The following is a 12735-nucleotide window of genomic DNA, read 5'->3' as shown; positions in this document are numbered from 1 at the left end:
AACCTTCTCTCTCCTTATTTTCCTGATAACTCTTGGAAGCAGCGGCAGCGGGGGGAACAAGTACGGGAGACGAAACTGGCTCCACGGGAGCACCAGAGCGTCTGCTGCGATTGCCTGCGGATCGAGGGATCGAGCGACAAACCTTTGTACTTTGGCATTCTCTCTGGATGCCATAAGGTCCACGTCTGGTGTCCCCCACCGTTGGCAGATCTGCTGAAAGATCTCGGGGTGCAGGGACCATTCCCCTGCCGCGACCCCCTGTCGGCTGAGAAAATCTGCCGCCCAGTTTTCGACTCCTGGAATGTGCACCGCTGAAATTACCACGCGGTTCTTCTCTGCCCAACGCAGTACCAGTCCGACCTCGCGCATGGCTGCCTGGCTGCGCGTGCCCCCTTGATGGTTGACATATGCTACTGCTGTAGCATTGTCCGACTGGATGCGCACCGGCCGGTGTCTCAGGAAACACTGGAAATGTTGCAGGGCCAATCGTATTGCCCGTATCTCCAGAATGTTGATCGGGAGAACTATCTCCTGAACGGACCACCGCCCCTGGGCTATGTGACTCTGGAAAACTGCTCCCCAACCTTGCAGGCTTGCATCGGTCGTCACCACCAACCATTGTTCCGGGGGAAAGGGTTTCCCCTGGACCAGAGACGAGTCGCGAGTCCACCACCGGAGTGAACCTCGTACCAGCGGAGACAACTTGCACCGATGACTGAGAGACAGCAGCCTCCGGTCCCATGCTGTCAAGAGCGCATGCTGAAGCGGACGGAGATGGAACTGGGCAAACGGGATTGCTTCCATCGCCGCCACCATTCTGCCCAACACACTCATGCCGTACCGGATGGATCTGGTGCCCGGCTGTAGAAGGTTCCGTACCCCTTGCTTGATTTTTTGCGCCTTGTCCTGAGGGAGGATCACCAGCCCCCGGGAGGTGTCGAAAATCATGCCTAGGAACACGATTCTTTGGGCTGGAACCAAGGACGACTTGCTCCGATTGATCAACCAGCCCAGACGGGCCAGGGTATCCAGAGTGATACTGACATTGTCCTGGCACTCCTGAAACGACGGCCCCTTTACCAAAAGGTCGTCCAGGTAAGGTAACACCGTTATGCCCCGTGCATGCAGGATGGCCATAACCACCGCCATTATCTTTGTAAAGACTCTGGGGGCAGTGGCTAAGCCGAAGGGCAGAGCCACAAATTGGAAATGACGTCCTCCGATCGCAAATCGCAGGAACCTCTGGTGTGGGGGAAATATCGGAATATGCAGATATGCATCCTGCACATCGATCGAGGCCAGGAATTCCCCTGGATCCATGGCTGCAATGACCGAGCGGAGGGACTCCATCCGGAATCGCCTGACCCTGATGAATCTGTTCAGGATCTTTAGATCCAGTACTGGCCTCACAGTCCCGTCTTTTTTGGGGACCGAAAACAGATTGGAGTAAAACCCCTGCGACTCTTCGCCCTGCGGCACTGGGGCGATGACCCCTTTGCGCTGTAGCGTCATTATAGCCTGTAACAAACTCTCCGCCTGCGAATCTGTCTTGGAAAGTCGGGAACGGAAGAATCGCTGTGGTGGCCGTCCGACAAACTCTATCTTGTACCCGGACGATATTAGTTCTGCCACCCAAGTGTCGCGTGTCACTGCGACCCAAACGTGGCTGAACCCTAGTAGGCGTCTGCCCACTCTGTCGTCCGTAGGTACGGAGCGCCTCCAGTCATTTAGCTGGAGGTTTTTGGGACCTGGCCCCCCTCGCTCTGGGCAAACGGCCTCGGCCTCTACCCAGCGGATTGGCCCTGTAAGAGGCTTGCTTTTCCCTACTCTGGCCATCGTTTGCGGAGGAGTATGCCCTGGCCGAAGTCCCCCCCAGGGGCTACGAAAGGGTCGAAAACGCCTCTGCGTTTGCCTGAATGCCGGGCAACTTCTCTGCTGCGGGAGGAAACTACTTCTCCCCCCTGTGGCTTCTGAGATAAGCTTGTCCAGCTTCTCACCGAACAGCCGATTGCCCTGAAAAGGCAATGAGGTTAAGGATTTTTTAGAGATAGAATCCGCTTTCCACAGCCTCAGCCATAATGCACGCCTAATGGCGATCGCATTCGCTGCCGCCACAGCCGAACACTCGGCCGCGTCCAGTGAGGCGCTGACAAGATAATCACTCGCTCCTGATATCTGATTTGCCACCTCCAAGACCTCCGCGGGCAGATCCCTGTCTTGGAGGGCCTTATACAGAGCGTCCCCCCACGAAACCATGGCTTTAGCCACCCAAGTTGCCGCAAAGGAGGGGGCCAGAGCCGACCCTGCTGCCTCATATACCGAGCGGGCAAGCCCGTCCATGAGGCGATCAGTTGGGTCCTTTATAGAAGAAACACTGGGTATCGACAATAGCGATCTTGATGCTAAACGTGATACCGGTGGGTCCACTACTGGCGACTCTACCCAACCCTTATGGAGCTCAGGAGGAAACGGATACTTTGCTTGCAGTGCTTTTTGCATTGCAAAACGCTTATCCGGGTGTTCTCTATGTTTCTGGACTAGCTCCTCAAACTCCGGATGCGTGGCAAACCTTCTATGTGGTCGCCTGGATTTCTTGAAAGAGACCTTGTGACCTGAGGCTGTGGGCACATCGTCCTCGATCTCTAATGTCTGGTTGACTGCCTCAATGAGACTGTCCACCGAGTCCTGGAACCCCAGGCTTTCTAGATTCCAGGCCTCCTCCTCCTCTCCTTCATCCTGATCGCTCCCTGAGCTCAGCGACGGGGAACGGGATGCCCTAATACCCGCTGCCGAAGCCCCGGAGGGCCCGGCCGACGGGGAACGAGCCCTTTTGATATGAGCTTGCCTGGTACTGGAGCGACCTCTAATGGTTGGAGGGTCCTGAGACGAGGACGAGCTCTCTTCCGCTGGCAGACCACCATCCTTGTTCCTGCCCGGGCCTTGAAGGGATTCAATTGCCCTTGTAAGGGACAGCATAGAATGCGATAAGGACACCGCCCATTCCGGGGGGTCCTGACCCCTGGGTTCAGAAACAGTGGGGGGCTCCTGGGCGCGCTCCGACTCGCAGGCTTCACAATATTTACCCGCCTGTGCCTTTGGCAGCCTGACCCCACAGGACACGCAAACCGCGTAAAGGAAAGAGTGAGCTTTCCCTTTGGCAGACATACTTGCACAGGCTGAAGGCAGGGTAGAAGGAGGAGGAGGGTAACCCCTTCCCTGACAACCAGTGCGGTTCTCCAAACGGAGTTACACTCACCCACCGGCAGGGTCCCACTCCTGTTTGAAGTACCCCGGGAAGCTCCGGATGCGTGGACGCGAGGTGGTAGGGCGGAAGTCTCCTCTCCGGGACCTGTGCGCCCGCCGTTTTCCACCCCTTGACCTCCAGGCCTCCTGCTCCTATACAGCGCGTCTCCCCGACGTCAGTGGGCGGGACTTCCGGCTACCACCGGAAGTCGGCGCGCGACCTCGCGCGATAGTCACGGACCTCCTCCTGCAGCGGGGCCGCGGCCGCCGGCGGGCTTCCGGCCGCACTCCGGTACACGCGGTGTGCGGCGTCCGGTTGCAACGCCACTCTGGCTACCGTTACTCACCGGGGCAAACTTGCGGTGCGCTCCAGGAGCGGATCCCCCAAATATTAAAGGTGAGCAGGGCCATCCGCCGTGGGCTCCATCCCCGGCAGGGGGGGGGGGGGGGGGACTTCTGCACGTCCACAAACTAGATCGGCTCACCTGCGCCTCCAATTCAGCCCCTGGACTCACTACCAAGGGGTGGAAGGGGCCTCCATACATTGTTGTTGTAGGAGAGGAACAACGTGGAGGCTGACCCCTGGTTCTGCTCACACGTGCTCGCCTGATGAAGTTATGGGGAAACCGAATCCTCTTATCAGGACGCGTTGCCCCTCTTTTAAAAAAATAGTTGTCTGGCAAAAAGTCCCAGATGTGTCCCTCGGTGCGGGAGAGGACACGTGGAGGGTTACTCACACGTGGTCGCCCGTTGATGATTTGGGGAGATCGGATCCTCTCTATAGGATCCGTCGCCCCTGTCTTATCTTCATAGAAAAAAAGGGAAAAAAAAAAAAAAAAAATCTAGTCTGGAGCTCCAGACTGCGTGTGCCTCCATCAGACACTAAGCAAAAACTGAGTTACGCCCGGCCTAGGGGCGAGGGTGTATGCGGCGGAGGAGGAGCTAACTCTTTTTTTGTACACTTAGTGTCGGCCTCCAGACGGCAGAAGCACACACCCACAGTCTCTGTGTCCCCCAATGAGACGAAGGAGAAATGTAAGGTTATACACATGGGAAGTAGGAATCAATATCATCATTACACACTGAACGGGAAACCACTGGGTAAATCTGACATGGAGAAGGACTTGGGGATCCTAGTTAATGATAAACTTACCTGGAGCAGCCAGTGCCAGGCAGCGGCTGCCAAGGCAAACAGGATCATGGGGTGCATTAAAAGAGGTCTGGATACACATGATGAGAGCATTATACTGCCTCTGTACAAATCCCTGGTTACACCACACATGGAGCACTGTGTACAGTTTTGGGCACCGGTGCTTAAGGAGGATATAATGGAACTAGAGCATAAACCATGCATAAGTATATAAGGGGACAATACAAATATCTGAGGATCTGTTTATACCAAGGAAGGTGACGGTCACAAGGGGGCATTCTCTGCGTCTGGAGGAGAGAAGGTTTCTCCACCAACATAGAAGAGGATTCTTTACTGTTTGGGCAGTGAGAATCTGGAATTCCCTGCCTGAGGAGGTGGTGATGGCGAACTCAGTCGAGGGGTTCAAGAGAGGCCTGGATGTCTTCCTGGAGCCTAACACTATTGTATCTTACAGTGATTAGGTTCTTTAGAAGGACGGAGATCTGGGGATTTATTCTGACGGAATATAGGCTGAACTGGAGGGACACAGGACTTTTTTCGGCCTTGCTAACTATGTTACAAACCCGTGTTTAAGAACTTTTTTTGTTCAAAACCCGTATGGTTCTCTTCATGCATCACCCTCTGTTTCATATTGCAGTGTTGTCTGAGACGTCCTAATTGATGTGTCATTTTAAAAAGAATTTTTCTAAATAAAGCAGAAAGAAAAGACTTTGATCATCATCACCCTGGTATGTGAGCTGGATCCATATTCAAGTGTCAGGCTGTGCTCCCTCATGCAGAGAGCAGCCTCAGTCAGCTTCTCCATAGACTTCAGCAGAGCACGCTTCATACTTTGAGTCAGTAGGCGAGAGCCCCTCACAGTCCGCATCGCCCGGTGAGAGCCCCTCTCAGTCCGCCACTGTTTACTCAGATCGTGACTCCAGAGTGGCCGCCGTACAGTAACAGGCCATCACATTAAATATAAGAGCGATGAAGCCTCAGACCCCACAATAATCTGTTTGTCACAGCAGCTGCCAATCCCTCCACAATACCCCTCACCACAGCCCCCTGTGCCCGCTCAGCACCTCACACTCACCTGCACTCAGCAGCCTTTGCACTGTCATAAAATACAATAGTGAATGATATATGGTATTACATACAGCAAATGATTTACAGGTCCTACAGGAAGACACTATGGACTGCGCTCCAACAGGGAGGACTGTCTAATAGGCAAACTCCAGGCACAGAAGCCGTGACCAAAGGGGAACTACAACTTCCAGCATGCTCAGGATGTAACTCAGGATCAGTAATGTAATGTATGTACACAGTGACTGCACCAGCAGAATAGTGAGTGCAGCTCTGGAGTATAATACAGGATGTAACTCAGCATCAGTAATGTAATGTATGTACAAAGTGACTGCACCAGCACAATAGTGAGTGCAGCTCTGGAGTATAATACAGGATGTAACTCAGGATCAGTAATGTATGTACACAGTGACTGCACCAGCAGAATAGTGAGTGCAGCTCTGGGGTATAATACAGGAGGTAACTCAGGATCAGTAATGTAATGTATGTACACAGTGACTGCACCAGCAGAATAGTGAGTGCAGCTCTGGGGTATAATACAGGAGGTAACTCAGGATCAGTAATGTAATGTATGTACACAGTGACTGCACCAGCAGAATAGCGAGTGCACCTTTGGAGGATGGGATGCAGGCTGGGGGAACCCTGGCATTATAGCTGTAATGGACGCAAATGTGTAAAGCTTTTTATAGTTTGCATATGCTCTCAGGAGTCTACACAGTCAGGATTTGATTTTGGGGGTACCTACATAACTACTGTGGGGAAAAAAAGTATTTAGTCAGTCAGCAATAGTGCAAGTTCCACCACTTAAAAAGATGAGAGGCGTCTGTAATTTACATCACAGGTAGACCTCAACTATGGGAGACAAACTGAGAAAAAAAAAATCCAGAAAATCACATTGTCTGTTTTTTTTTCATTTTATTTGCATATTATGGTGGAAAATAAGTATTTGGTCAGAAACAAGCAATCAAGATTTCTGGCTCTCACAGACCTGTAACTTCTTCTTTAAGAGTCTCCTCTGTCCTCCACTCATTACCTGTAGTAATGGCACCTGTTTATAAAAGACACCTGTGCACACCCTCAAACAGTCTGACTCCAAACTCCACTATGGTGAAGACCAAAGAGCTGTCAAAGGACACCAGAAACAAAATTGTAGCCCTGCACCAGGCTGGGAAGACTGAATCTGCAATAGCCAACCAGCTTGGAGTGAAGAAATCAACTGTGGGAGCAATAATTAGAAAATGGAAGACATACAAGACCACTGATAATCTCCCTTGATCTGGTGCTCCACGCAAAATCCCACCCCGTGCGTGGGGGTCAGAATGATCATAAGAACGGTGAGCAAAAATCCCAGAACCACGCGGGGGGACCTAGTGAATGAACTGCAGAGAGCTGGGACCAATGTAACAAGGCCTACCATAAGTAACACACTAGGCCACCATGGACTCAGATCCTGCAGTGCCAGACGTGTCCCACTGCTTAAGCCTGTACATGTCCGGGCCCATCTGAAGTTTGCTAGAGAGCATTTGGATGATCCAGAGGAGTTTTGGGAGAATGTCCTATGGTCTGATGAAACCAAACTGGAACTGTTTGTGTTTCTACCAACTTGTCGTGTTTGGAGGAAAAAGAATACTGAGTTGCATCCATCAAACACCATACCTACTGTAAAGCATGGTGGTGGAAACATCATGCTTTGGGGCTGTTTCTCTGCAAAGGGGCCAGGACGACTGATCCGGGTACATGAAAGAATGAATGGGGCCATGTATCATGAGATTTTGAGTGCAAACCTCCTTCCATCAGCAAGGGCATTGAAGATGAAACGTGGCTGGGTCTTTCAACATGACAATGATCCATAGCACACCGCCAGGGCAACGAAGGAGTGGCTTCGTAAGAAGCATTTCAAGGTCCTGGAGTGGCCTAGCCAGTCTCCAGATCTCAACCCCATAGAAAACCTTTGGAGGGAGTTGAAAGTCCGTGTTGCCAAGCGAAAAGCCAAAAACATCACTGCTCTAGAGGAGATCTGCATGGAGGAATGGGCCAACATACCAACAACAGTGTGTGGCAACCTTGTGAAGACTTACAGAAAACGTTTGACCTCTGTCATTGCCAACAAAGGATATATCACAAAGTATTGAGATGAAATTTTGTTTCTGACCAAATACTTATTTTCCACCATAATATGCAAATAAAATGAAAAAAAAAAAACAGACAATGTGATTTTCTGGATTTTTTTTTCTCAGTTTGTCTCCCATAGTTGAGGCCTACCTATGATGTAAATTACAGACGCCTCTCATCTTTTTAAGTGGTGGAACTTGCACTATTGCTGACTGACTAAATACTTTTTTTCCCCCACTGTGTCAGATCATTCACCACAGAAGCAGCCAAATTTTTATTTTTTTATTGATATAAAAAAAGAAAAATACAACAAGAATAAACAGATACACACATGAATCCATATAACAATGGCTATACAGCTGATTACAGACTTGCGCTAGACACACAAGTAATGGCGGGTTCTCCGCCGGCCCCCGAGTTCCGAGTGCAGCAGCGTCCTGGTTCCTCATCACTTGGACTGTAACACATCATAGCGGTACTTGGAGATGGTGAAGTTGACCAGCTGGCCGTACACCGTGGGTAGGACGAACTCCATGGACTTCCTGAAGCCGACGCTCTCGTACATTCTCTGGGCTTCATGCTGAATCATCAATGTATTCAGGACGACCGCCCGATAACCTCGCTGCCGCGCAAACCCAATAACCTCCCGTGACATAGCCTTAGCAATGCCAAAGCCCCGGAAGTCCTTCCTCACAGACATTCGCTTTAGCTGTAGCTCCTCGCGGATCTCGTCTGAAGGCTTTGCTGCAACCGTCCCAATCACCCTGTCCTCAACCTCAGCCACCCAAAAGTGAGAGCCCTGGGCCTCCATGTAGGTCTTCTGGATGTCCTGTAGGTCTTCCTTCAAGCAGTGATCGATGTATAAGCTCCAGCAATAACCAATAACATGGCGGCCCACGGCCAACAAAAGGGTGACGGCCAAGACTGGGAAGATGAAGGACTTAGAGCTGAAAAGCAGGGACAGGAACATACAAGTAATGGCAAAGATGACCCAGGAGCGCATCAGCACATGGAGACAGACGCCGGGGACGTACTCACTCATCCCGTGAGAGAACAGATCCCGCACCGCCTCATAGTCCGAGTCCTGGTAACTGCGGATCTTGTACTCCAACATCTCTGCCTGGAAAGAGGAGGCCAAGGTCAGATATGAAAGTTATACAGTCCAGAAAGAAAGCCAGGTCATCCGTCACTACATATACAGCCCAGATACAGGGAAGGAAGCCGGGTCATCAGTCACTACATATACAGCACAGATACAGAGAAGAAAGCCGGGTCATCAGTCACTACATATACAGCACAGATACAGAGAAGGAAGCCGGGTCATCAGTCACTACATATACAGCACAGATACAGAGAAGAAAGCCGGGTCATCAGTCACTACATATACAGAGCAGATACAGGGAAGGAAGCCGGGTCATCAGTCACTACATATACAGAGCAGATACAGGGAAGGAAGCCGGGTCATCAGTCACTACATATACAGAGCAGATACAGGGAAGGAAACAGGGTCATCAGTCACTACATATACAGAGCAGATACAGGGAAGGAAGCCGGGTCATCAGTCACTACATATACAGCCCAGATACAGGGAAGGAAACAGGGTCATCAGTCACTACATATACAGCCCAGATACAGGGAAGGAAGCCGGGTCATCAGTCACTACATATACAGAGCAGATACAGGGAAGGAAGCCGGGTCATCCGTCACTACATATACAGCCCAGATACAGGGAAGGAAGCCGGGTCATCAGTCACTACATATACAGAGCAGATACAGGGAAGGAAGTCGGGTCATCAGTCACTACATATACAGAGCAGATACAGGGAAGGAAGCCGGGTCATAAGTCACTACATATACAGAGCAGATACAGGGAAGGAAGCCGGGTCATCAGTCACTACATATACAGAGCAGATACAGGGAAGGAAGCCGGGTCATCCGTCACTACATATACAGCCCAGACACCGGGAAGGAAGCCGGGTCATCCGTCACTACATATACAGAGCAGATACAGGGAAGGAAGTCGGGTCATCAGTCACTACATATACAGAGCAGATACAGGGAAGGAAGCCGGGTCATAAGTCACTACATATACAGAGCAGATACAGGGAAGGAAGCCGGGTCATCAGTCACTACATATACAGCCCAGATACAGGGAAGGAAACAGGGTCATCAGTCACTACATATACAGCCCAGATACAGGGAAGGAAGCCGGGTCATCAGTCACTACATATACAGCCCAGATACAGGGAAGGAAGCCGGGTCATCCGTCACTACATATACAGCGCAGATACAGGGAAGGAAGTCGGATCATCAGTCACTACATATACAGAGCAGATACAGGGAAGGAAGTCGGGTCATCAGTCACTACATATACAGCCCAGATACAGGGAAGGAAGCCGGGTCATCCGTCACTACATATACAGAGCAGATACAGGGAAGGAAGCCGGGTCATCAGTCACTACATATACAGCCCAGATACAGGGAAGGAAGCCGGGTCATCAGTCACTACATATACAGAGCAGGAAGCCGGGTCATCAGTCACTACATATACAGAGCAGGAAGCCGGGTCATCAGTCACTACATATACAGAGCAGATAGAGGGAAGGAAGTCGGGTCATCAGTCACTACATATACAGAGCAGATACAGGGAAGGAAGTCGGGTCATCAGTCACTACATATACAGCCCAGATACAGGGAAGGAAGCCGGGTCATCCGTCACTACATATACAGAGCAGATACAGGGAAGGAAGCCGGGTCATCAGTCACTACATATACAGCCCAGATACAGGGAAGGAAGCCGGGTCATCAGTCACTACATATACAGAGCAGGAAGCCGGGTCATCAGTCACTACATATACAGAGCAGATACAGGGAAGGAAGCCGGGTCATCCGTCACTACATATACAGCCCAGATACAGGGAAGGAAGCCGGGTCATCCGTCACTACATATACAGCCCAGATACAGGGAAGGAAGCCGGGTCATCCGTCACTACATATACAGAGCAGATACAGGGAAGGAAGCCGGGTCATCCGTCACTACATATACAGAGCAGATACAGGGAAGGAAGCCGGGTCATCCGTCACTACATATACAGAGCAGATACAGGGATGGAAGCCGGGTCATCCGTCACTACATATACAGAGCAGATACAGGGAAGGAAGCCGGGTCATCCGTCACTACATATACAGAGCAGATACAGGGAAGGAAGCCGGGTCATCAGTCACTACATATACAGCCCAGATACAGGGAAGGAAGCCGGGTCATCAGTCACTACATATACAGAGCAGATAAAGGGAAGGAAGCCGGGTCATCAGTCACTACATATACAGAGCAGGAAGCCGGGTCATCAGTCACTACATATACAGCCCAGATACAGGGAAGGAAACAGGGTCATCCGTCACTACATATACAGCCCAGATACAGGGAAGGAAGCCGGGTCATCAGTCACTACATATACAGCCCAGATACAGGGAAGGAAGCCGGGTCATCAGTCACTACATATACAGAGCAGGAAGCCGGGTCATCAGTCACTACATATACAGCCCAGATACAGGGAAGGAAACAGGGTCATCCGTCACTACATATACAGCCCAGATACAGGGAAGGAAGCCGGGTCATCAGTCACTACATATACAGAGCAGATAAAGGGAAGGAAGCCGGGTCATCAGTCACTACATATACAGCCCAGATACAGGGAAGGAAACAGGGTCATCAGTCACTACATATACAGCCCAGATACAGGGAAGGAAGCCGGGTCATCAGTCACTACATATACAGCCCAGATACAGGGAAGGAAGCCGGGTCATCAGTCACTACATATACAGAGCAGGAAGCCGGGTCATCAGTCACTACATATACAGCCCAGATACAGGGAAGGAAACAGGGTCATCAGTCACTACATATACAGCCCAGATACAGGGAAGGAAGCCGGGTCATCAGTCACTACATATACAGCCCAGATACAGGGAAGGAAGCCGGGTCATCAGTCACTACATATACAGAGCAGGAAGCCGGGTCATCAGTCACTACATATACAGCCCAGATACAGGGAAGGAAACAGGGTCATCCGTCACTACATATACAGCCCAGATACAGGGAAGGAAGCCGGGTCATCAGTCACTACATATACAGAGCAGATAAAGGGAAGGAAGCCGGGTCATCAGTCACTACATATACAGAGCAGGAAGCCGGGTCATCAGTCACTACATATACAGCCCAGATACAGGGAAGGAAACAGGGTCATCAGTCACTACATATACAGCCCAGATACAGGGAAGGAAGCCGGGTCATCAGTCACTACATATACAGCCCAGATACAGGGAAGGAAGCCGGGTCATCAGTCACTACATATACAGAGCAGGAAGCCGGGTCATCAGTCACTACATATACAGCCCAGATACAGGGAAGGAAACAGGGTCATCCGTCACTACATATACAGCCCAGATACAGGGAAGGAAGCCGGGTCATCAGTCACTACATATACAGCCCAGATACAGGGAAGGAAGCCGGGTCATCCGTCACTACATATACAGCCCAGATACAGGGAAGGAAGCCGGGTCATCAGTCACTACATATACAGCCCAGATACAGGGAAGCAAACAGGGTCATCCGTCACTACATATACAGCCCAGATACAGGGAAGGAAGCCGGGTCATCAGTCACTACATATACAGCCCAGATACAGGGAAGGAAGCCGGGTCATCAGTCACTACATATACAGCCCAGATACAGGGAAGGAAGCCGGGTCATCAGTCACTACATATACAGCCCAGATACAGGGAAGGAAGCCGGGTCATCCGTCACTACATATACAGCCCAGATACAGGGAAGGAAGCCGGGTCATCAGTCACTACATATACAGCCCAGATACAGGGAAGGAAACATGGTCATCCGTCACTACATATACAGCCCAGATACAGGGAAGGAAGCCGGGTCATCAGTCACTACATATACAGAGCAGATACAGGGAGGGAAGCCGGGTCATCAGTCAGTACATATACAGCCCAGATACAGGGAAGGAAGCCGAGTCATCCGTCACTACATATACAGAGCAGATACAGAGAAGGAAGCCGGGTCATCAGTCACTACATATACAGCCCAGATACAGGGAAGGAAGCCGGGTCATCCGTCACTACATATACAGCCCAGATACAGGGAAGGAAGC

General features: G+C 50.9%; 1 protein-coding gene across 5 annotated transcripts in view; it reads right to left on the bottom strand.

The window, feature by feature from the left end:
• Nucleotides 1–12735, bottom strand: part of LOC141075704 (probable N-acetyltransferase camello) — a 69595-nt gene that overhangs the window by 45270 nt on the left and 11590 nt on the right. For 2 of the 5 annotated variants that reach the window (XM_073562837.1, XM_073562838.1), the window contains exons 2-3: nucleotides 8605–8690; nucleotides 7840–8517 (exon numbers count right to left, since the gene is read on the bottom strand). In XM_073562837.1, the coding sequence (XP_073418938.1) occupies nucleotides 8019–8517; nucleotides 8605–8690 (585 nt within the window). In that variant the 3' untranslated portion in view covers nucleotides 7840–8018. Of the gene's footprint in view, nucleotides 1–7839; nucleotides 8691–12735 lie in introns of those variants that run through there. The other 3 variants (XM_073562834.1, XM_073562835.1, XM_073562836.1) reach the window with 2 other exon arrangements.

Source organism: Dendrobates tinctorius, unplaced genomic scaffold (genome assembly GCF_039654945.1).
Source record: "Dendrobates tinctorius isolate UK_male_01 unplaced genomic scaffold, ASM3965494v1 ptg000367l, whole genome shotgun sequence".
NCBI lineage: Eukaryota > Metazoa > Chordata > Amphibia > Anura > Dendrobatidae > Dendrobates > Dendrobates tinctorius.
This window is presented reverse-complemented; position numbering and strand designations above follow the sequence as displayed.